The following is a 23,817-nucleotide window of genomic DNA, read 5'->3' on the forward strand; positions in this document are numbered from 1 at the left end:
CACCCCTGCCCCCAACTTATCCCCCCCCCTCTTCTCACTACCCCCCTGTTCCCTCTTCTTCCCCTCCCTGTTCACAAGGAATTTTATCGAAGTCCAGGATTTTACCACATGTTCCATGCTGAACATGCATTCCCCTGGAATTTTCTTCACTGTTTAGAACGAGTGGTGCACTTTGCCTGTCTTTATACACTGTCAGGGTTCAAAGGACAAAGATTAAAGGTCTCATAACTTTTTTTTTAGGCTGTATATAGGGGCAGTGAAATCAATACCGCTGTGCAAAGAGCTCAGCAGAGGAACCGAAGGTGGTAACCATCCTCTCCTTCCAATGTTTTATTACGTCTGAAATGAAATTATGGTGCTTAGAGCCTCGCCGACCACTAAGGCCATCTCAAGGCTATCGCCACGTTAATAACTTCTACAAGGGTAAAAAACAAACAATTAAAACAATTCACCACTTCAAACTTTCCACTCAAAGTTTAAAAAAACCAAACTTCCACAGTTTAAAACCTTCAAATCTAAATTAAAAATGTTCACTTCTTTCAAGAAGTCCATCAGCGCCCACGGAGGGACATCACGAAACAAGGTCTTCAAAGAAACTGCCGTGTAATGTCTGTGTCTAACGTCATGCAGATCCAAACAGTCAAGGAGCACATGTTTCACGGTGAGAGGCTTATCACAGGGAATACATTGAGGGGCCTCTTTCCCCTTTAACAAGTAAGAATGAGTAAAAAAAAGGTGTGCCCCGCATGCAGTCTGCACAGCACAGACTCCTCCTTTCTGTTCTTCACCCCTTTATTACGTTTAACCTTTCCTGACCAAAGTCAGGTTCCCATTCACACCTGGGTAGAGTGAAGGAAAGAAAAAAAAACCTGGAGAAAGATGCCTTTCCCAAACACCATGCTGAAATGTGGCCTTGAACCTGGTGAACCACTGTCTAAAAATACATGGATAGCGCATGCCTTCTTTGAGCCCCTTTGCTATCTGAAGCCAGCAGAAGTGTTCAATCAGCCATTTTGCTTCTCATGTCAGTATAGCGTGAAGCAGTGACTTTGTATGTGTAGCCGAGCGCTCAGCTGGCTTCACGGCAAACTTTCTCTTGCTCACGGCGTTTGTTAAGCTGACATTCCTCTGTGTGTGTCTCCACTGCAAGTTTGCGCCACGTGTCACTGCAGTTTTCCTGTAATAACTTCGGTAGATAAACCAATGGCAGATTTCAAACAAGACACAACATTTGGCATGTCGTGGGGGCAAGCATAACACGATTTCATCGAAGATACATGGTTACAGTTCAGAAACTATCAGCAGTTAGCAGACGACTTGTCAATGGACTGACGGCCGGATACAAGAAACAATATGGTGTCCAGTTGGCTTCAGCTTTCCTGGCCAATGAGCTATCCATGTATTTTTAGAGCAGTGCTGGTGAATACTGGATCAGAAGTGCAATACCTGACCGATTCTGGCAAGGTGCACTTCCTGTCAGGGTGCATGATACAGCTTTTAATAGTTTTTAACTCTTTCAGTGCCACGCCTTTTTTTTTTTTTTTTTTTTTTTTTTGCTCAGCGACAACTATTTGACAAGGAATAATTTAGTGGCCAAGGTGGGTTAAAAAAAAATTTAAAAAGAGAAAAAAAAAAGTCTAGCATGCAAACTACTGTAAAAAAAAGTGTTCGTTACCTCTCTATATGTACCATCCTTTACTGAAAAGAGAACAAACACACTCCATTTATGACAGTTTCACATAAATTCAGTGATTTTGCAATAGGGAAATTCTTGAATGATGCAGATGAACATTTCCAGCTGGGGCACTAAAGAGGTTGAGAGTTTGTTATAAAATAAGAGTCTTTCTTGACGTCTCTAAAAGTTGGGTTTTTTTTAATTACCCATGTTTTGCAAAAGTTTTTATTTCTGGCCTCTGTATTACTGGTGACTGGAGTCTTTCTTGACGTCTCTAAAAGTTGGGTTTTTTTTAATTACCCATGTTTTGCAAAAGTTTTTATTTCTGGCCTCTGTATTACTGGTGACTGAAAAAAAGAAAAGAAAAAAGTAATATATATGTGTGTGTGTGTGTGTGTGTGTGTGTGTATTTATATATAATTTCTGTCAGTGGTAAACCACAGCTGCAGTATATTACAACTTTATTTGAAATCAAAGCAAAATCATGATTCATAAAATAATAAGAAAACTAAATCTAAAAGAATTTGTGACTGAAATGCTGGCATCCAAAATGTCATGTATTTCATGTTTCTGACACTTACTCTCAAGGCCTGACTAAGCGCGTTGGGTTACGCTGCTGGTCAGGCATCTGCCTGGCAGATGTGGTGTAGCATATATGGTTTTGTCCGAACGCAGTGACGCCTCCTTGAGCTACTGAAACTGAAACTGACACTTAACTTTTTTGGTGTTTTGGGTGTTTGAAAGGAAATTTTCTTCCTAAAATTACGTTTAAGTAACATACTTACAGTGACCCACTAGTGCAGACTCGAGCAGGGGTCTGACATTCCTGTCCTGTGCAAACTACCTATGCGGAGAAAACGAAAGTAGCTACGGCCGATAACCTCCCGAAATAGGTTACTTCCCCTTTACATCCCTGACTAGTGCCCTCTTTTAATTGAAGTTTTGTTTTTTTTTAATTAATTTCTAAACATAAAAAACTTGTATGACCCCAGACTGTTCACAAGCCTACCTTTCATTGCTTCTACTTTTGTCACAAAAGACCAAACACATCTCCACCCCTTAATAAAGGAGAGAAAAAAACAACAACTTTAACTCAATAACAAGTTACCACAAACAAAATCTTGCAGTCACAAACATACTATATGACTGCATAATAACACACACACACACACACACACACACACACACACACACACACACACAAAATGTGATTTAACTCTCTCCATACGAACGGCGAAAGAGACGACGTTAACAGCGTTTCACCCCAATTACCATCATCAAAATATTGCAAGCGGAAGGCTCTTATACTGAAGAGGTGAATGTTGACAAAGAATACCACAGTTCTGACGACGGAAGCTAAAGGTTGGGTCATTCAAACACCCACTGGACATCCGAGGGGTCTGTGTAGAGGACTGAGAAGAGAGGACTGGCCGTACTGAGTGAGTTAAGCCTGACTTTCAACACAGAGCTGAAACTCTTCATCCTGGTTTGTCTATGAAAGTATGTTTCTGTGTGAAGGCCTTACTTTTGGACGGATGCCTTCTCATACGGCCAGTTGGGTGGGTTTATGTTACAAAGATGGAAAATTATTTTCCGATCTCCTAGCTTAACAGACGTGCATACATGTTAGTGCCTGAACTCGAGTCGTGTGTAAGGATACTCTGTATCAAAATTCAAGTTACGTACAATAACCACCAAAATAGTGTACAACCACTGCATGACTGAAAATGGTTCACAAAATCTTCTATGTTCACGAATGTTGCCTTTAAATAGGTCCCTAAACTATACGGAATTAGCGCATAAGGGTAGAAAACGTTCACGATAATTTCTTACATAAATCACTCTCTCTGAAGAGATTTACTGCACAGTTTCAGTTTCAGTTTCAGTAGCTTAAGGAGGCGTCACTGCGCTCGGCGGACAAATCAATATACGCTACACCACATCTGCCAAGCAGATTCCTGACCAGCAGCGTAACCCAACGCGCTTTGTCAGGCCTTGAAAAAAATAAAATAAAATAAATAAATAAATAATAATAATATAATTTTTTAAAAATAAAATAAAAATAATAATAATGAAAATAAAATAAATAAATAAATAAGTAAATAAATAAAATAAATAAATAAGACAACAATGATGATAAATAAGCAAATAAATGTAAAAAAAAAAAAAGAAAAAAAAAGCAGACATACATTCACACATACACACACATAATAATATTGTTATGCATAACAGATATGCACCAAACATGCAGTTTCACAGAGATGAAAGCACAGTCAAATACACATAAACGTACATGAGCCCCAACACACACACATACACACACACCTTACCCTGCACCCCCTCTACCCCCCTCCACACACTCATTTCTAGGCTACGTATCACAGCTTCCACGGCGCGCACACACACACACACACACACACACACACAGAGGCACACTCACTTGTACAAGCACACACACATACGCCCATGTCCCCCACCCCCAACCCCCCACACATATATACAAAGATATATATATATATATATATATATATATATATATATATATGCACACCCGCACGTTCCAATATTCCATTGCTCCCACAGTGTAGGCATGCATACACACACATACCTCATCCTCTACCCCCCCCCCCCCCAAATCCCCCCGTTCCTCCTCCCACGCACACACACGTGCACAGAACTCTCCTGACACTTACGTACAATTACACCCTCGCGCATGCACAAACGCATACAAACACACAGACCCACACATACACACAAACACACACGCACAGAGGCTGCCACTGATTGGCCGCAAGAGGGATGAGAAAAGATCTCTGATGCCAAGAACGTGGCCATTCTCGACAATGTCTTCCTAGAGTGGGTGAAATGGCTTGTGTTGAACAGATGGTTGAGGTTTTTGGGTTTTTTTTCTCTCATTCTTTTGTTTCTTTCAGGTCTTGTAGTCGGCATACTGGCTGGATTGTCTCTTCTGCTTGCCCCATCCATGATCTTCCTCGTCCTAGACGGCTGCCTTTTGGTTCTTTGACTGCGTCATGCAGTGGGTTTTGAGGGTTTTCTAATGCTTTGAAGTAGGTCTTAACCTGTTCTAACTTGTTTCTGGCCTGCACTGAAGGAAGGTCAAGCAGGTATCGCATGGTTTCCGTGGGCGTGTCTTTTGTTGTTCCAAGGATCAGCCTCATAGCTTCACTAGTTTTGAACTCTTTCTAATTTTAGGAGGTTGCTTTGAGATGGTGTTGTTAGCCCAAGTCCGTAGTCGATCACACTGAGGACGAGTGATTGGTATAGCAGGAAGAGGTGGCGTTGTTCAATACCTTTGGTTGCCATTGCTTTTAAGACTGAAAGGCCTTTTTTGCATTTGAGAACAGTATTTTCCGTATGTTTCCTGAAGGTCAGCATCCTGTCGAAGTGTATTCCTAGGTAGCGTAGGCATTCATTTTTCTTGATTTGAATCCCATCGAATGACACAGAAGGTGGTGATTTGCTCGCGGTTCTGTTGTTGAGGGTGCACAGCAACGTTTGGGCTTTTGCTGGATTGATGGAAGATCCTGTGTCTTTGCACCATTGAGCAATATTGTTTAGTTGTTTCTGGACGGCTTTAGTTCTTTCCTGAGCATCTTTCGAAGTTTTGAAGACCAGGCCATCATCCGCAAGAGTAAGGACCCGAGCTATTCCATTGTTGTTTAAGTCTGCAAGGCCTTTCGTGTAGACGTTGTAGAGGACAGGAGAGAGCGGAGACCCTTGTGGCAGACCCATGGATAGTTAAGGTGCAGAACGATCCAATCTCCGAGGCATAGGACGACGGTTCTTTCCTGAAGCGCTGCTGCTATCCATCTTGTCAGTGTCAAACTTACTCCATACCTTAGTAGCAGCTCCATGAGGTGCGCAAACTGGACAGCTTTATTGTAGGCATCTTCAAGGTCGATTGCTACTGCTAGTGTTTCTTCTTTTCTTTGAAATCCTTCAGTCATACACCTCATATGCAAAAGCAGCTGCATTTTCCCATGTGGACTTGCCTGCTCTGTAACCACTTTGAATTGAAGGGAGAATGTGCCTGTGTTCAAGATCCCTTGCAAGTTTCCTGGCTATCATGCATTCCATGAGCTTTCCAGCAATGTCACTCGGTTTTGCATGGTTAGGATTCAGTAGCCGCTTACCTGACGATGGTCCTTTCCTGGTTTTGGTATGGGTTTTAAGAAGCTGTGTGTCCAGTCCTCCGGCACATGTCCCTTGTGGAAACTGTTTTGATACAGATTGAAAAGTTTGCTTCTGTCTTCTTCCGATAGCTCCTTGATGTCCGAGTAGCGAACTTTGTCTGGGCCAGGAGCCGATTCTTTCTTGCATTTAGCTATTGCTTCGTTTAGATAATCTATTGTCAAGTCATCATCCGGTCCAGTCAGCATGAGACTTTGGTTTAACTCCTCAACATATTCCTTTTCTTCATCTAAGTTTCTTTGATCACTCTGTTTTATGAAACGTTTGAGCAGGGTGGATCCTTTTTCTTCGTTTGTCTTAAACTTGGTTCCGTCAGTATCTGACATGTCTGGGGTTGTTGTTATGCACGTTTTCCCTTCCATGCAACGATAAAATTGCCAGAACTCTGTCAATGTTGTGTCATAACTGAGTGCCTCGCAAAACTGTTTCCACTTGTCATTTTTGGCCTCTTGAGCAATGACAAACTGTTTAGTTTTTTCTTTTCTGCACATTGGAAGGCTTCAGTTTCAGTAGCTCAAGGAGGCGTCACTGCGTTCGGACAAATCCATATACGCTACACCACATCTGCCAAGCAGATGCCTGACCAGCAGCGTAACCCAACGCGCTTAGGCCTTGAGGGAAAAAAAAAAAAAAAAAGGCTTGTGCATGTTATGCAATGTAACGTCATTCCATGATTTCCAAAGTAATAATCATGCTCTAGTGAGGTGAAGTTTTAAAACGCATTTTTAGTCTTCAAAAGTATATGAAATTGAGCTATCCATTTATTTTTTAAGATAATTTAATTTATACATGTGATCTATTTTTAATACTGTTTCCCCCCTATCGTTACGGGAAATAACTCTTGTTACTCGTTTACCCATTTCCTCTTCCTGCGAAGGGTAGTGCGCATGCTTGTCACTTCATACTTCCTTTCTTTCACAGAACTAGACCACCATGGGTGAGTAGCGACAATACCAGCGCGAAAGAATCTAAGTGTTCGACAACTGTAGTATGATCATCTACTAATTTTGTTCAGAAATATTTAAGATCACTTTTTAAGTTTTTATTACTAAGTGATATTTGTTGTATATTCTTGGATGTTTGTAAAATAATTACGTGCTCTCATTCCAAATCACTTGGCTAAATCATGGTCCATGCTGATCCTCATACAGTTTTAGATCGGATTTTTGGTGCTGCAAGATTATGGCCTTTGTGACGTGCATGTCTTTTTCTTCTCGAAACGATCACATACCCAGTTTCACGTACAGTGTTTAGATTTTTCCGTTGGATTTTTAGTCATTTGGAAAATAGAGTTCTCTGTAGTAAACTCCGCGAAATAACGCTACAAACGGTACGTGTCGGGCTTGCATGTGTATTTGGTTTTGGTGGAAGAAGAATCATTCATTTTCTCAATCAGCCCCAGTTTTGTTAGTGCTGAATTGAAACTTATCTGCTTTGCGTAGTATCTAGTAGGTTAGTGTGATTGTAATTTCAGTATTTAATGACTTTGTAGTTCAGAGGTAACATCGGAGAAGTCTACTGTGTAAAATGTTGGCGTGTAACAATTCGTAACCCCGCTTCTTTTTGAGAGAACAACAATTATTGTAATTTAGGACGATTGTTACAAAGGTCTTCTCAGGCGATTATCATACATCTGAAATCAAGGCTAGTACAATAGTAGGGGTATGGTTTTAACAAAATGAAGACATTCCAGAATTGTTTTAAAATTTTGAGACAGGGATTACAATCGGGTTTATCAATGATTGTTAGAAAAAAACTGTTTTCCAGTTTTGTGTACTAGAAACAAACTTTTTTTTTTTTTTGTGGTATCCAGTAGCCATTGGTATGTTCTTTTGAGATACTCAGATTACTAGTATGGTTATTGTTATGCGAAATGTTCAGTCTTCTTTCTTCATTTAAACTGTGTTTTTCACCATTCCATGAGTGAAAAGTTGGAAATTTTGATTGATATGGTGATGATGCAAAGCAGGATGAAGAAACACAAAATGTGATGTGCAATGATTGGTTCTCATTTTCATTCTGACTGCTCATCTCCATTTGCTGAATGCATGAGTGCCTTTGGAGTATAAGAAAGTGCTCTTTTTGAGTTTATTATATTGCAACCAGATTAGCAGTTTTTGGATGCAGGTGCTTTCCAGTTAAAAAATCTGTACAGTTTTTGTGGTTTTAGTGTATCGACTGGTGTGTTCTTTTGTGACTGTTGGTATTGTTGAGCTAAATGTTCAGTCTTTTTCCTTCATTTAATCTTCTATGTCCCACCTCCCTTGTCAGGTATTGCACGCGATAGATGGCACAAGCGCAGGAAGACTGGTGGCCGTATGGCCCAGCTGCGAAAAAAAAGAAAGTTCGAACTGGGTCGCCCTCCAGCAATGACCAAGGTTGGTACCATGGTGTTTGGTTCATTTGTTGTTCTCGCTGGTAGTGGTACACAGATATGGAAAGTATTGTTTCTAATTGTCATGTTTTGTTGCTGTGTCAAGTAATCAGTAAAACATTTTTGAGCACATGTAGGAGAGAATTAGAAATTTGCATTGGATTTATGCTTGGGTAATATGCTGCTTTAAGGTTTTGATTTTAATATGTTTTTTGGGGTGGGGATGGGATGCTGTCGCACTGTCTGCAGAAAACCATAAAAATCACTTGAAACAAAAGATAATGTACAGGTAACTGAAAATTAATTGGTGGCAAATAACGTTTAGCTCACTTGTTCCTGGTAATCTTGGGGTGTTCCTGATTTTTATGATGTTATAAAAAGCAGAACTTGGGACAGGTATGAAGAGAGGCAAAAGAGGGTTTCTTGCTTTCTGTCAGCATTTGTGGGCCACAGCTTACAAGTATGTGTGGGTTTTTTCTTGCATGAAAGATATTACCCTGATGCCAGGGCAATCGCACTCCTTGTTTTCAGGGGTGTATGCATATTGGGTCTGTTCTTTCATTCCCTATCAAAGTTTAACATGCAGTCTTAAACAGTGGTAATGGATGTTAGGCATGTGAACTCGTGAAGGTACAGGTCCGCACATACCTTGACATGGGACACCGGAAAATTCACCAAGTATAACCTGCCAGGGTTTCGAACCCAGAACCTTACGGTTCAAAGTGAGAGAGAGAGAAAGTTAATGAGTATTGGTGGTTGTTTCAGCTGGGCCCCAAACGTATCCACACTGTGAGGACAATGGGTGGCAACAAGAAGTACCGTGCCCTGCGTCTGGACCACGGCAACTTCTCCTGGGGATCCGAGAGTGAGTATGGGCTCTGGAATTGTCTCTTTCTTGTGTCAGGACTCTTCAGTGGTCTGTGTATTCTTCAGTAGTGTTTGTTGGTAGGTTGAACAGTCATGTTGAGGTGGAGAGAGATACATGATGATTAAATTTAACACCATCTTTCGGCTGACACCTGATGGATTTAAAATTGCACTGATATCTCACTCTTCACCTTGACACTCTGTGATGGTATATAAGTGTTTGGCTGTTGGTCAGTTATTGAGGAGATTTGTTCTTTTATTAGACGAGATCTTGTGTTCCAGCGAGTCTCTCACTGTAGAATAAAAATACATATGAGGTGGAGAGAGGTACATGATGATTAAATCTAACACCATCTTTCGGCTGACACCTGATGGATTTAGAATTGCACTGATATCTTGCTCTTCACCTCTTGACACTCTGACATGGTTCATTTAAGTGTTTGGCTGTTGGTCGGTTATTGGGAAATTTGTTCTTTTATTAGACGAGCTGTTGTGTTCCAGTGAGTCTCTCACTAAGAATAAATACACATTCTGTTAATGAACGAACAGTACATGAAGTGAGGATCGGGACAGTTGGTTTTGACAAATTTATGGCCGATACAATGCAGCAGTAAACATGAAATCATTAGTAGGGACCGTTTTAGTTAGGATCAGTGCTAGGTTAGGTTGGTAGTTGAAAGTATTATGAAGTTAACAAGTGTTTCAAGCATCAGTACTGTGGTGCTCTGACAGTGCCAGGTGGTAGGCTGTATTGAGAAATCACCACGGTGATATTGGTGTATAAAGGTCCAGGTAATAGATTTTCAAAAACACTACATGTGCACCAGATACAAGTACACTTGAGATCTTCATGATTGAAAACAAAGAAAGTGCTGTTTTAGGGATCAGAGGAATATTGAAAAAGATGGTGATAACCCAGATTGATTCAGCAGTGATGCTTTTATATTAGTATGAGTGGCAGTATTTTATTGTGTTTTTTTTGTGGTTTTTTTTTTTTTAGAGAATGGTAATGAGGTTCAACGTAAATTGATTGCAGGACATTTGGAAAAGTAAATCTTGGTGACACTTTTACTACGTTGAAGATTGTCAGATTTTCACACTGGTCAAGTGTGTGTTAGTGGAGCAGAGATTTTGTGTTTGATCATTTAGGGGAGGAGAGGGTGAGTCTGGTATTTTTCAAAAAAAAGTTGACTGTAATATTTACATAGCGTGACCTGCAAGACCCATATCATTGACATGATCTACAACGCCTCCAACAATGAGTTGGTTCGTACCAAGACACGGGTACCATGCCTCGTATGCCATCCCACAAAGGCAGGGATCATGACATATAAGTGTTTGGCTGTTGGTCGGTTATTGGGGAGATTTGTTCTGTTATTAGACGAGATCTTGTGTTCCAGTGAGTCTCTCACTGCAGAATAAATACATATTCTGTTCATGAAATTCTTAGTGACACTTTCACTACGTTGAAGATTGTCAGATTTTCACACTGGTCAAGTGTGTGTTACTGGAGCAGAGCTTTATGTTTGATCATTTAGGGGAGGAGAGGGTGAGTCTGGACCAGATGTGTCAAAAAAAGAAGACTGATATTTACATCACAAATCCCAGAGATACATGATGATATAACACCATCCTTTGTCAGATCACCTGATGGACAATTTCTTCCTGATGTCTCTGAGTTCTTCACACACATTTTGTGAAGCTATCCAGAAAGGTTACTATATGATGTAGGAGTAGAATAGGGTTGACAAAATGGAACATGCGTTGGTGGTGTATAGAAGTAACATGCGAGGTATTCCCCTGCACTCCAGGCGTGACCTGCAAGACCCGTATCATTGACATGATCTACAACGCCTCCAACAATGAGTTGGTGCGTACCAAGACTCTGGTGAAGTCCTGTGTTGTGCAGATTGACTTCTCGACACTCTGTGATGGTTCATTTGGTGTCATATACTGTACCATGTCAAACTGATGCAAACTAGGCCTATCAGTTTGCTCTGCTTGGCCAAATTCGCGTTGCTAACAGTGAAAAGATGAGCCGTCTTGCCTGGTCCGCTCTTAGCCATTCAAATGCCTCTAAAAGCTGTAAGCGCTGAATCATTCCTTGCTCCAATGCTCTCCACGCCATCTTGTCAGGTTTACGATCTGTCTCGTCTTGCGCTTTTTTTGGCTATTAAGCGTATTCATTTGGCCTTCCTTTGCTGCATGCTGCTTGTCTGTATTCTTACATTCTGTGTACTCGATTCAACTTGGCCCCCTGGATTCGTTCATTTTTCTCTACCTCTTTAAGTCGATCCTGTCTTTCCTTTCTCTGTTTGGGGTTGGATTTTCGCTGGGTGCCTAAGCGCGGGTACCATGCCTCGTATGCCATCCCACAAAGGCAGGGACATTTAAGTGTTTGGCTGTTGGTCGGTTATTGGGGAGATTTGTTCTGTTATTAGACGAGATCTTGTGTTCCAGTGAGTCTCTCACTGTAGAATAAATACATAGTCTGTTCATGAAATTCTTAGTGACACTTTCACTATGTTGAAGATTGTCAGATTTTCACACTGGTCAAGTGTGTGTTACTGGAGCAGAGCTTTGTGTTTGATCATTTAGGGGAGGAGAGGGGGAGTCTGGTATTTTTCAAAAAAAGAAAGTTGACTAATATTTACATCGCAAAACCCAGAGATACATGATGATTTAACACCATCCTTTGTCAGATCACCTGATGGACAATTTCTTCCTGATGTCTCTGAGTTCTTCACACACATTTTGTGAAGCTATCCAGAAAGGTTATTATACGATGAAGGAGAATAGGGTTGACAGAATGGAACATGCGTTGGTGGTGTATAGAATAACATACGAGGTATTCCCCTGCACTTCAGGCATGACCTGCAAGACCCATATCATTGACATGAGCTACAATGCCTCCAACAATGAGCTGGTTTGTACCAAGACTGGTGAAGTCATGCATCGTACAGATCGACTTCTTGACACTCTGTGATGGTTCATTTAAGTGTTTGGCTGTTGGTCGGTTATTGGGGAGATTTGTTCTTTTATTAGACGAGACTTTGTGTTCCAGTGAGTCTCTCACTGTAGAATAAATACATATTCTGTTCATGAAATTCTTAATACACTTTCACTACGTTGAAGATTGTCAGATTTTCACACTGGTCAAGTGTTTGTTACTGGAGCAGAGCTTTGTGTTTGATCATTTAGGGGAGGAGAGGGTGAGTCTGGACCACTTTTTCAAAAAAAGAAGACTGATATTTACATCGCAAATCCCAGAGATACATGATGATATAACACCATCCTTTGTCAGATCACCTGATGGACAATTTCTTCCTGATGTCTCTGAGTTCTTCACACACATTTTGTGAAGCTATCCAGAAAGGTTACTCTATGATGTAGGAGTAGAATAGGGTTGACAAAATGGAACATGCATTGGTGGTGTATAGAAGTAACATGCGAGGTATTCCCCTGCACTCCAGGAGTGACCTGCAAGACTCATATCATTGACATGATCTACAACGCCTCCAACAATGAGTTGGTTTGTACCAAGACTGGTGAAATCATGCAGATGGACTGGGGACTCTGTGATGGGATGGTTCATTTAAGTGTTTGGCTGTTGGTCGGTTATTGGGGAGATCTGTTCTTTTGTTAGACGAGATCTTGTGTTCCAGTGAGTCTCTCACTGTAGATTAAATACATATTCTGTTCATGAAATTCTTAGTGACATTTTCACTCTGTTGAAGATTGTCAGATTTTCACACTGGTCAGGTGTGTGTTACTGGAGCAGAGCTTTGTGTTTGATCATTTAGGGGAGGAGAGGGTGAGTCTGGTATTTAAAAAAAAAAGTTGACTGTTAATATTTACATCGCAAATCCCAGAGATACATGATGATATAACACCATCCTTTGTCAGATCACCTGATGGACAATTTCTTCCTGATGTCTCTGAGTTCTTCACACACATTTTGTGAAGCTATCCAGAAAGGTTACTATACGATGTAGGAGTAGAATAGGGTTGACAAAATGGAACATGCGTTGGTGGTGTATAGAAGTAACATGCGAGGTATTCCCCTGCACTCCAGGCGTGACCTGCAAGACCCGTATCATTGACATCTACGCCTCCAACAATGAGTTGGTTCGTACCAAGACTCTGGTGAAGTCCTGTGTTGTGCAGATTGACTTCTCGACACTTCATTTGGTGTCATATACTGTACCATGTCAAACTGATGCAAACTAGGCCTATCAGTTTGCTCTGCTTGGCCAAATTTCGCGTTGCTAACAGTGAAAAGATGAGCCGTCTTGCCTGGTCCGCTCTTAGCCATTCAAATGACTCAAAAAGCTACAAGCGCTGAATCATTCCTTTGGCCAATACTCTCCACGCCATCTTGTCAGGTTTACGATCTGTCTCGTCTTACGCTTTTTTTGGCTATTGAGCGTATTCATTTGGCCTTCCTTTGCTGCATGCTGCTTGTCTGTATTCTTACATTCTGTGTACTCGATTCATCTCGGCCCCCTGGATTCGTTCGTTTTTCTCTACCTCTTTAAGTCGATCCTGTCTTTCCTTTCTCTGTTTGGGGTTGGATTTTCGCTGGGTGCCTAAGCGCGGGTACCATGCCTCGTATGCCATCCCACAAAGGCAGGGACATTTAAGTGTTTGGCTGTTTGTCGGTTATTGGGGAGATTTGTTCTGTTATTAGACGAGATCTTGTATTCCATTGAGTCTCTCACTGTAGAATAAATACATAGTCTGTTCATGAAATTCTTAGTGACACTTTCACTATGTTGAAGATTGTCAGATTTTCACACTGGTCAAGTGTGTTTTACTGGAGCAGAGCTTTGTGTTTGATCATTTAGGGGAGGAGAGGGTGAGTCTGGTATTTTTCAAAAAAAGAAAGTTGACTAATATTTACATCGCAAAACCCAGAGATACATGATGATTTAACACCATCCTTTGTCAGATCACCTGATGGACAATTTCTTCCTGATGTCTCTGAGTTCTTCACACACATTTTGTGAAGCTATCCAGAAAGGTTATTATACGATGGAGGAGAATAGGGTTGACAGAATGGAACATGCGTTGGTGGTGTATAGAATAACATACGAGGTATTCCCCTGCACTTCAGGCATGACCTGCAAGACCCATATCATTGACATGAGCTACAATGCCTCCAACAATGAGCTGGTTTGTACCAAGACTGGTGAAGTCATGCATTGTACAGATCGACTTCTTGACACTCTGTGATGGTTCATTTAAGTGTTTGGCTGTTGGTCGGTTATTGGGGAGATTTGTTCTTTTATTAGACGAGACTTTGTGTTCCAGTGAGTCTCTCACTGTAGAATAAATACATATTCTGTTCATGAAATTCTTATTACACTTTCACTACGTTGAAGATTGTCAGATTTTCACACTGGTCAAGTTTGTGTTAGTGGAGCAGAGCTTTGTGTTTGATCATTTAGGGGAGGAGAGGTTGAGTCTGGACCACTTTTTCAAAAAAAGAAGACTGATATTTACATCACAAATCCCAGAGATACATGATGATATAACACCATCCTTTGTCAGATCACCTGATGGACAATTTCTTCCTGATGTCTCTGAGTTCTTCACACACATTTTGTGAAGCTATCCAGAAAGGTTACTTTCCGATGTAGGAGTAGAATAGGGTTGACAAAATGGAACATGCATTGGTGGTGTATAGAAGTAACATGCGAGGTATTCCCCTGCACTCCAGGCGTGACCTGCAAGACTCATATCATTGACGTGATCTACAACGCCTCCAACAATGAGTTGGTTCGTACCAAGACTGGTGAAATCATGCATCATGCAGATCGACTGGGGACTCTGTGATGGGATGGTTCATTTAAGTGTTTGGCTGTTGGTCGGTTATTGGGGAGATCTGTTCTTTTATAAGACGAGATCTTGTGTTCCAGTGAGTCTCTCACTGTAGAATAAATACATATTCTGTTCATGAAATTCTTAGTGACAGTTTCTCTACGTTGTAGATTGTTAGATTTTTCACACTGGTCAAGTGTGTGTTAGCGGAGCAGAGCTTTGTGTTTGATCATTTAGGGGAGGAGAGGGTGAGTCTGGACCAGATTTGTCATAAAAAGAAGACTGATATTTACATCGCAAATCCCAGAGATACATGATGATATAACACCATCCTTTGTCAGATCACCTGATGGACAATTTCTTCCTGATGTCTCTGAGTTCTTCACACACATTTTGTGAAGCTATCCAGAAAGGTTATTATACGATGGAGGAGAATAGGGTTGACAGAATGGAACATGCGTTGGTGGTGTATAGAATAACATACGAGGTATTCCCCTGCACTTCAGGCATGACCTGCAAGACCCATATCATTGACATGAGCTACAATGCCTCCAACAATGAGCTGGTTTGTTCCAAGACTGGTGAAGTCATGCATCGTACAGATCGACTTCTTGACACTCTGTGATGGTTCATTTAAGTGTTTGGCTGTTGGTCGGTTATTGGGGAGATTTGTTCTTTTATTAGACGAGACTTTGTGTTCCAGTGAGTCTCTCACTGTAGAATAAATACATATTCTGTTCATGAAATTCTTATTGCACTTTCACTACGTTGAAGATTGTCAGATTTTCACACTGGTCAAGTGTGTGTTACTTGAGCAGAGCTTTATGTTTGATCATTTAGGGGAGGAGAGGGTGAGTCTGGACCACTTTTTCAAAAAAAGAAGACTGATATTTACATCGCAAATCCCAGAGATACATGATGATATAACACCATCCTTTGTCAGATCACCTGATGGACAATTTCTTCCTGATGTCTCTCAGTTCTTTACACACATTTTGTGAAGCTATCCAGAAAGGTTACTCTATGATGTAGGAGTAGAATAGGGTTGACAAAATGGGACATGCATTGGTGGTGTATAGAAGTAACATGCGAGGTATTCCCCTGCACTCCAGGAGTGACCTGCAAGACTCATATCATTGACATGATCTACAACGCCTCCAACAATGAGTTGGTTTGTACCAAGACTCTGGTGAAATCATGCAGATCGACTGGGGACTCTGTGATGGGATGGTTCATTTAAGTGTTTGGCTGTTGGTCGGTTATTGGGGAGATCTGTTCTTTTATAAGACGAGATCTTGTGTTCCAGTGAGTCTCTCACTGTAGAATAAATACATATTCTATTCATGAAATTCTTAGTGACAGTTTCTCTACGTTGTAGATTGTTAGATTTTTCACACTGGTCAAGTGTGTGTTAGCGGAGCAGAGCTTTGTGTTTGATCATTTAGGGGAGGAGAGGGTGAGTCTGGACCAGATTTGTCATAAAAAGAAGACTGATATTTACATCGCAAATCCCAGAGATACATGATGATATAACACCATCCTTTGTCAGATCACCTGATGGACAATTTCTTCCTGATGTCTCTGAGTTCTTCACACACATTTTGTGAAGCTATCCAGAAAGGTTATTATACGATGGAGGAGAATAGGGTTGACAGAATGGAACATGCGTTGGTGGTGTATAGAATAACATACGAGGTATTCCCCTGCACTTCAGGCATGACCTGCAAGACCCATATTATTGACATGAGCTACAATGCCTCCAACAATGAGCTGGTTTGTACCAAGACTGGTGAAGTCATGCATCGTACAGATCGACTTCTTGACACTCTGTGATGGTTCATTTAAGTGTTTGGCTGTTGGTCGGTTATTGGGGAGATTTGTTCTTTTATTAGACGAGACTTTGTGTTCCAGTGAGTCTCTCACTGTAGAATAAATACATATTCTGTTCATGAAATTCTTATTGCACTTTCACTACGTTGAAGATTGTCAGATTTTCACACTGGTCAAGTGTGTGTTACTTGAGCAGAGCTTTATGTTTGATCATTTAGGGGAGGAGAGGGTGAGTCTGGACCACTTTTTCAAAAAAAGAAGACTGATACTTACATCGCAAATCCCAGAGATACATGATGATATAACACCATCCTTTGTCAGATCACCTGATGGACAATTTCTTCCTGATGTCTCTGAGTTCTTCACACACATTTTGTGAAGCTATCCAGAAAGGTTACTTTCCGATGTAGGAGTAGAATAGGGTTGACAAAATGGAACATGCGTTGGTGGTGTATAGAAGTAACGTGCGAGGTTTCCCCTTGCTCTCCAAGCGTGACCTGCAAGACCCATATCATTGACATGATCTACAACGCCTCCAACAATGAGTTGGTTCGTACCAAGACTGGTGAAGTCCTGCATCATGCAGATCGACTTCTTGACACTCTGTGATGGTTCATTTAAGTGTTTGGCTGTTGGTCGGTTATTGGGGAGATCTGTTCTTTTATTAGACAAGATCTTGTGTTCCAGTGAGTCTCTCACTGTAGAATAAATACATATTCTGTTCATGAAATTCTTAGTGACAGTTTCTCTATGTTGTAGATTGTTAGATTTTCACACTGGTCAAGTGTGTGTTAGCGGAGCAGTGCTTTGTGTTTGATCATTTAGGGGAGGAGAGGGTGAGTCTGGTATTTTTCAAAAAAAGTTGACTACTATTTATATCGCAAAACCCAGAGATACATGATGATTTAACACCATCCTTTGTCAGATCACCTGATGGACAATTTCTTCCTGATGTCTCTGTTCTTCACACACATTTTGTGAAGCTATCCAGAAAGGTTACTCTATGATGTAGGAGTAGAATAGGGTTGACAAAATGGAACATGCGTTGGTGGTGTATAGAAGTAACATGCGAGGTATTTCCCTACATTCCAGGCGTGACCCGCAAGACCCGTATCATTGACGTGATCTACAACGCCTCCAACAACGAGTTGGTGCGCACCAAGACTCTGGTGAAGTCGTGCATCGTGCAGATCGACTCCACTCCCTTCCGCCAGTGGTACGAGGCCCACTACGCCAGCCCTCTGGGCCGCAAGAAGGGCGTCAAACTGGTGAGTTGATATTTGATTCCATTTATGATTATTTCTACTATTCTTTACCACTTACCCCAATAATTTGATTTTTATTTATAATTCTTCTATCTCCCCCCCCCACCCCCCTTCCCTTTCCAACCGCACTTTGATATAACTGTAGTGGCTGCAAGATGTGAGGGAGCAATCTGTGGACAGAAGAGACAGATGATGATCTATAAAACACCATCTTTCGGCTGAATTTACCGCTGATGGATTATTCTCTCACTGATGTCTCTGATGTCCTTGAGCCATGAATAGGAGTGGGGACAGGTTAAGGAAGCAAATGATAAACAATGGTGTGGTTGTAGGGTCTGTGCTAGGTTGTGTGTGTGTAGCGCTAAACAGAAAAGCTTGTTAACTTTGCGGTGTCGAGTCTCTCCTTTAATTTTTAAGGATGCGCTGTGAAGTCCCAGACTTGTTTCATGCGCTCAAGATATTTCTTTGGTCTTTCCAGTTCCTCTTGTGCTGTAGTAACCAGTACATGACTGAATGTTGTTTTTGATTAGGAATACTTCTTGTTAGAATGTGTTCAGAGGTTGGCAGGCCTGTGCTTGCATATCACAAGGACCGGCATGTCAGTTTTTGTATACCATTTTGATAACCATTGACGGGTATACCATTATGCCTTTAGAGTAAGATTTCTCGCCCGCAGTTTTGTTGATACCCGGTTCAACACCGGCCAGCTCTGTTCAAATCTGGGTTAAAATCTCATTTGGCTTTTGTGATTTTTCTTTTCTCTGCTGTTTGTGTGAGCCTTTTTTCTTTGTTTTTGCTCATGGGTGTGTGTGTGTATGGTTGAGTGTGGTTAGTTGTTTTGTGGCGTGGATGGGTGTGATTGCCAGCGCATTGAGTCTAGATTTGCTTCGAGAAATATGCGATGCAAATGCCATTCATTGTATTTTTATCACAAGATTTCTCTGTGAAATTTGGGCTGCTCTCCCCAGGGAGAGTGTGTCGCTGCACTACAGCGCCACCCATATTTTTGTATTTTTTCCTGCGTGCAGTTTTATTTGTTTTTCCTATCAAAGTGGATTTTTCTACATAATTTTGCCAGGAACAACCCTTTTGTTGCTGTAGGTTCTTTCACATGCACTAAGTGCATGCTGCACACAGGACTTTGGTTTATCGTCTCATCCAAATGACTAGCATCCAGACCACTATTCATGGTCTAGTGGAAGGGTTGAAAATATCGGCGTCTGAGCCGTGATTCGAACCAGCGCGCTCAGATTATCTCGCTCCCTAGGCGGACATGTTACCTCTAGGCCATCACTCCACTTTGTTGCTGTTATTATAATGTGTGTCTGTGTGTGTGCAGTCCGCCCAGGAGGAGGGGGTGATCAACAAGGTGAGGTCGAAGAAGGTGATGAAGAAATACGAGGCCAGGAAGAAGGTGGCCAAGGTGGAGCCAGCTCTCGATGAACAGTTCTCCGCTGGTCGTGTCCTCGGTGAGTTCTCTTCCCCTTTCTACTTCACTTTGTTACAGAGAGTGATAGAGAGACTGGACTAACACACAACCCCCCACCTCCCAGTTCACACACACTCAGTCCAAACATACATAACTACCCCCCTCTCTCTCCCCCTACCTCATTACAGATATATCTGTTAGCTCCATGAGCCAGAAGTGGTCTAGAAGAGTGCCCACAAAATTCAGGAGAAGGAAGTACTTTGCCACAACAGATAAACACAGACATGCGCACACAAAGCACTGAACACACACACACACACACGCTATTGAGTTTGTCTCTCATTCCTCCCCTGTGAGTGAAGAGGTTATAACTCTTTGTTGGGTTCCTGTTGTGTCAGTAGATGTACTGCATGTATTGGTTAGTGCATATGAACAAAATTATTTGCACACAAAATGAGTATGTTCACGTGCAAATTAGACCTGTGGTCTGCTACAGTGTGTTCTTGGCCAGTTGGGTCCTGCCTTTCTGTGCGGAGCTCCAGACAGTGAATATGTATGAATTACACTTCCCTGATGGCTATAGAAGAGAATGGGGGTGTTAAACATAAAGGGCAAGGAAAGATGGAGAGCAGAGCAGAGTGATGAAAAAGTTTCAGTGATGGCCGGACTTGTTTCGGCCCGTGATGGTTGTCATAGTTACCCTGACTGCGTCTGCTGTCTCCAGCTTTCTTTCTTGCTTCCCTTTTCCTTGATATAGAGGGCCCATCCTTCATTGAAGTGGAGAGTGATGAGAACTGGAGTGTTAGTTTGTTTTCTGTGCTGAAATAGATTCCTCTGGCTTTTGTAGATCTTCTGATTGTCTCCTTTTATCAGTTCTTGTACCACTGTTATCTTTAGCATAGGAATGCCCAAAAGCTATGATACTCACCCATTGTTTAACACTGTAATTTATTAACCGCATTTCTGGGGAAAAGAGAAATTTCTGAACTTTTGATTTATGTTGAATGCTAGCATTGTCCCCCTCCTTGCTGTATTGCATTACTGTCTTGACACCGTGGAAGTTAGTTAAACTGTAGGGTTCTTGCTGCAACAAGCAACATTTATTGCAAACGGCTTAAAGTCCAGGCTTGTTGCTGTGGGTGGAATTTTCTGCATAAAAAGAAATCCACAGGATTCATACAGATGGGGAGATAGCTTTGTGGTAACACGTCTGCCAAAGAAGCAAGAGATTCCTAGTGCACAGTTTTGAATCGCACATTCACTAGTATTTTATGCCCTCCCCTCCAAGGGGCAGGGGGGAAAAAAGAGGGTGGCGCTTTCTCTTGTGATGCATTCTTCTGTAGAGAGCAGCCCAAATTTCACACTAGAGAAATAGACTGTTGGGACAAAAGAGTAATACAGTACAGGCTGTGATGTTTATGGATCATACAGCCCAGACCCACCATTTTCTATACCATTGTACTTTGTAGAAGACAGCTGTACAGTGCATTGGACAAGAGGTGGATGAATGAATGGTTTATTCATTTATAGGCCATTGCCCGTTATGAAAGGGTGTCACAAATTCTTCAGACATCGCATCGTGCATTGAAAAATTTCCTTTTGTTAAGATAACATAAATATATCATGCCTTATTTCTAATTAATATGCCCTCACCTTAGTAATACATAATACACATCATGAAACATATTGTATTCAATTGACATTTATACACCTAAATGGTATATGATATACACTAAATAATAACTTACATGTGTGGCTAATAACGATCAATTACGTTATACACATCGTCCGTATGTAGTTGGATACACTAAGGCATAAAAACAGATCAGAGCTTACACATCAGTGCTTACACTAAGGCATAAAAACAGATCAGAGCTTACACATCAGTGCTTACACTAAGGCATAAAAACAGATCAGAGCTTAAACGATTTATACAGATTGATAGGTTTCTAATAGTTCATGCGCTGAAGCCATAAGTAACGACAATTTAAACTGACTTTAAATATTTCAATGGTATGTACTGTACTCTTAAATTATACAAGACAGGGTAGAGCAGAACAAAATGCACTTCATTTTCTTTCTCCATCTGGCTAAGTGGACATAATAAGTCAGCCTCGTGCATTCTATAACGATAACTATGTTCAGCATTATTGGAAATGCCCAGTCTGACTCTTGTCATTATACCTTAAATATCTATCTAGATTCATTAGTAAATATGTTTTGATATCAGGTATTGTACAAAAAGTTATGTAAACATTAAATCTTTCACTATTTTTTTTTTTACATGAAAGTCCCATTCTTGCCATCAACACAGAATTAACCTTTCCTTGAAAACCCGAAGAAACTCGTCAATCCCTTCCACACCTTGGTTAAGCCACACATAACCAAAACCAAACATGCACAACATGGAACGTATGTTAGTAGCCCAGTTTGTTTTACCATGTGCATCAAGATCGGACAAGAGGTGGAGCAGGGCAGAGTGATGAAAAAGTTTCTGTGATGGCTGGACTCGTTTCGGCCCGTGATGGTTGTCATAGTTACCCTGACTGCATCTTGTCTCCAGCCTCTTTGTTGCTTCCCTTTCCATTGATACAGAGCCTATGCTCAAGGTTCTTACAGGTTTTTGATTACACATACCAGATTGTGACCCACTATGTTAAGCATGTTGTTTGTTGCCGTGTTCTAATTATGCACAGTTGTGTGCTTTGCTATGTTCTGTATTTTAAATTCTAATTATGGATGTCATGTGTTGTGCAGTGTTGCTGAATTCTAAATATTGCACGATGTGTGTTGCAGCCAAAATCGCCTCTCGTCCTGGCAAACATGGCCGTGCAGATGGCTACGTCTTGGAGGGCAAAGAGCTGGACTTCTACTTGAGGAAGGTCAAGTCCAAGAAAGGAAAGTGAGCTGAGTGACTGGGTTCCAAATACACCTGTTCCAAATAAATCTGTGGAATTAACGCTCTTTGTTTTGGGAATGATTGGGATGTGTGTGGTTATGTGTGTGATGGAAGGGTGTGGGTAAACATTGTCTTATATTTATATATGATAGTCGTGTCAATCAGAACAGCAGAGGAGGCAACTGCTGTTCCGACATTTGGGCTAGAATTTGATTATAGTGGAGAGTGTCTTGCCCAAGTACATCCCCACTCTCTCGGCCATGAGGGTTTTAGGACAGTCGGCATTGGGATGGTTCCCAAAGGCCAACTAGCCCACAAGGCTGCAGCACTAAGAGCCAGTGCAATTTTGCCTCCTAGTTTGAGAGTCGCAGTCCTTCACAAAAGACTAAGCTGTAAATGGTTTCCCATTGACTGGAGAAACCATTGATAATACAGCTCTCACTTTGCTGTTGGCCCAAATGTAAACATCTTATATATTGTATTGCTAATGATTGTGCATCTCAAGCGTGTACTTTTGTTCCCATTCCATCGATCTGATCATCGTATCACCACAACAGTTGTGTGTTTAAAATCCCATCAGTGTCAACACAACGATCACATCTTTTGATAACATCCCTTCAATGTCTCTCACCACAACCACTAATTCAAAGTCCCATTAAATAGTATTTGGCTTGGAAGTGTTATGAAAGTAAAATGCTCAAACCACTTTTCTCTCTCTCTCTCTCATACACACACATTTGTACTCTCTCTCACACACACAGTGCAAATACAACCAACAAATGTCTTGGGCTAAAAAAGAAATTTTGGGGGGGTTTCACACCGATGCTATAACTGACTCGAATCACAATAACTTGAACATTATCTCAATAAGAGTAATTATGGTGAATGACTCGAGTTGCATACTGTGGGCTGTAAGCACGACTAAAATTTAGCATATATCTAAAAATCACAGTCTTAACAAACAAAACCTGACAAAAAAAAAAATCACTTCTTCACAATTAATAAACATACTCGTACAACACATGCACTTGGCAGTACACTTATGCATGCGTACACAACAAAGGCTGAGCAAAAAAAGGCACAACAAATTACCACAGTAAAACAAGAGAGGCAAAAGAAATAAGAAAAAAAAGAGCTTTTTATGTATTGAGTATAATTTCAAAATGTAATGTTTAAGATGAGAAAGATCAGTTTAAAGCAAATTAAGTCCCCTAGCATTAATTACAGAGTAATTTCTCTTCTTTACTATCTGCACCAAAACGTTTGCAAAATAAATAAAACTTCCATGCTTAACAAAAGAAGTTCCTGTTTGAACAAAAAATGATAATAATGACTGCTTTTGTTGTTGGGTCAGAATATCGGATCAAAGTGCCAAAGTTTAGAGAACACAAAAAATGTAAATATAACTGGAAAGAACTGAATTTTTCCTATTTTTATGCCTGA

At 41.0% G+C, this 23,817-nt stretch overlaps 1 protein-coding gene across 1 annotated transcript; it reads left to right on the forward strand.

Annotated features, from left to right (window-relative positions):
* Window positions 1–6,774: 6,774 nt before the first annotated feature.
* LOC143277134 (small ribosomal subunit protein eS8-like) lies at window positions 6,775–22,435 on the forward strand. The gene is made up of 6 exons (XM_076581876.1): window positions 6,775–6,824; window positions 8,159–8,265; window positions 9,027–9,126; window positions 17,874–18,049; window positions 19,386–19,515; window positions 22,272–22,435. The coding sequence occupies exons 1-6, from the start codon at window positions 6,821–6,823 to the stop codon at window positions 22,379–22,381; spliced, it is 627 nt and encodes a 208-aa protein (XP_076437991.1). The 5' UTR covers window positions 6,775–6,820; the 3' UTR covers window positions 22,382–22,435.
* Window positions 22,436–23,817: the final 1,382 nt, after the last annotated feature.

The sequence above is a fragment of the Babylonia areolata genome, chromosome 33, assembly GCF_041734735.1.
Source record: "Babylonia areolata isolate BAREFJ2019XMU chromosome 33, ASM4173473v1, whole genome shotgun sequence".
Classification (NCBI taxonomy): domain Eukaryota; kingdom Metazoa; phylum Mollusca; class Gastropoda; order Neogastropoda; family Buccinidae; genus Babylonia; species Babylonia areolata.

Coding starts and splice junctions, on each gene's coding strand:
- LOC143277134 (XM_076581876.1), top strand. Junction 8,266..9,026: donor GCCCTCCAGCAATGACCAAG/GTTGGTACCATG, acceptor TGGTTGTTTCAG/CTGGGCCCCAAACGTATCCA. Junction 18,050..19,385: donor GCAAGAAGGGCGTCAAACTG/GTGAGTTGATAT, acceptor GTGTGTGTGCAG/TCCGCCCAGGAGGAGGGGGT.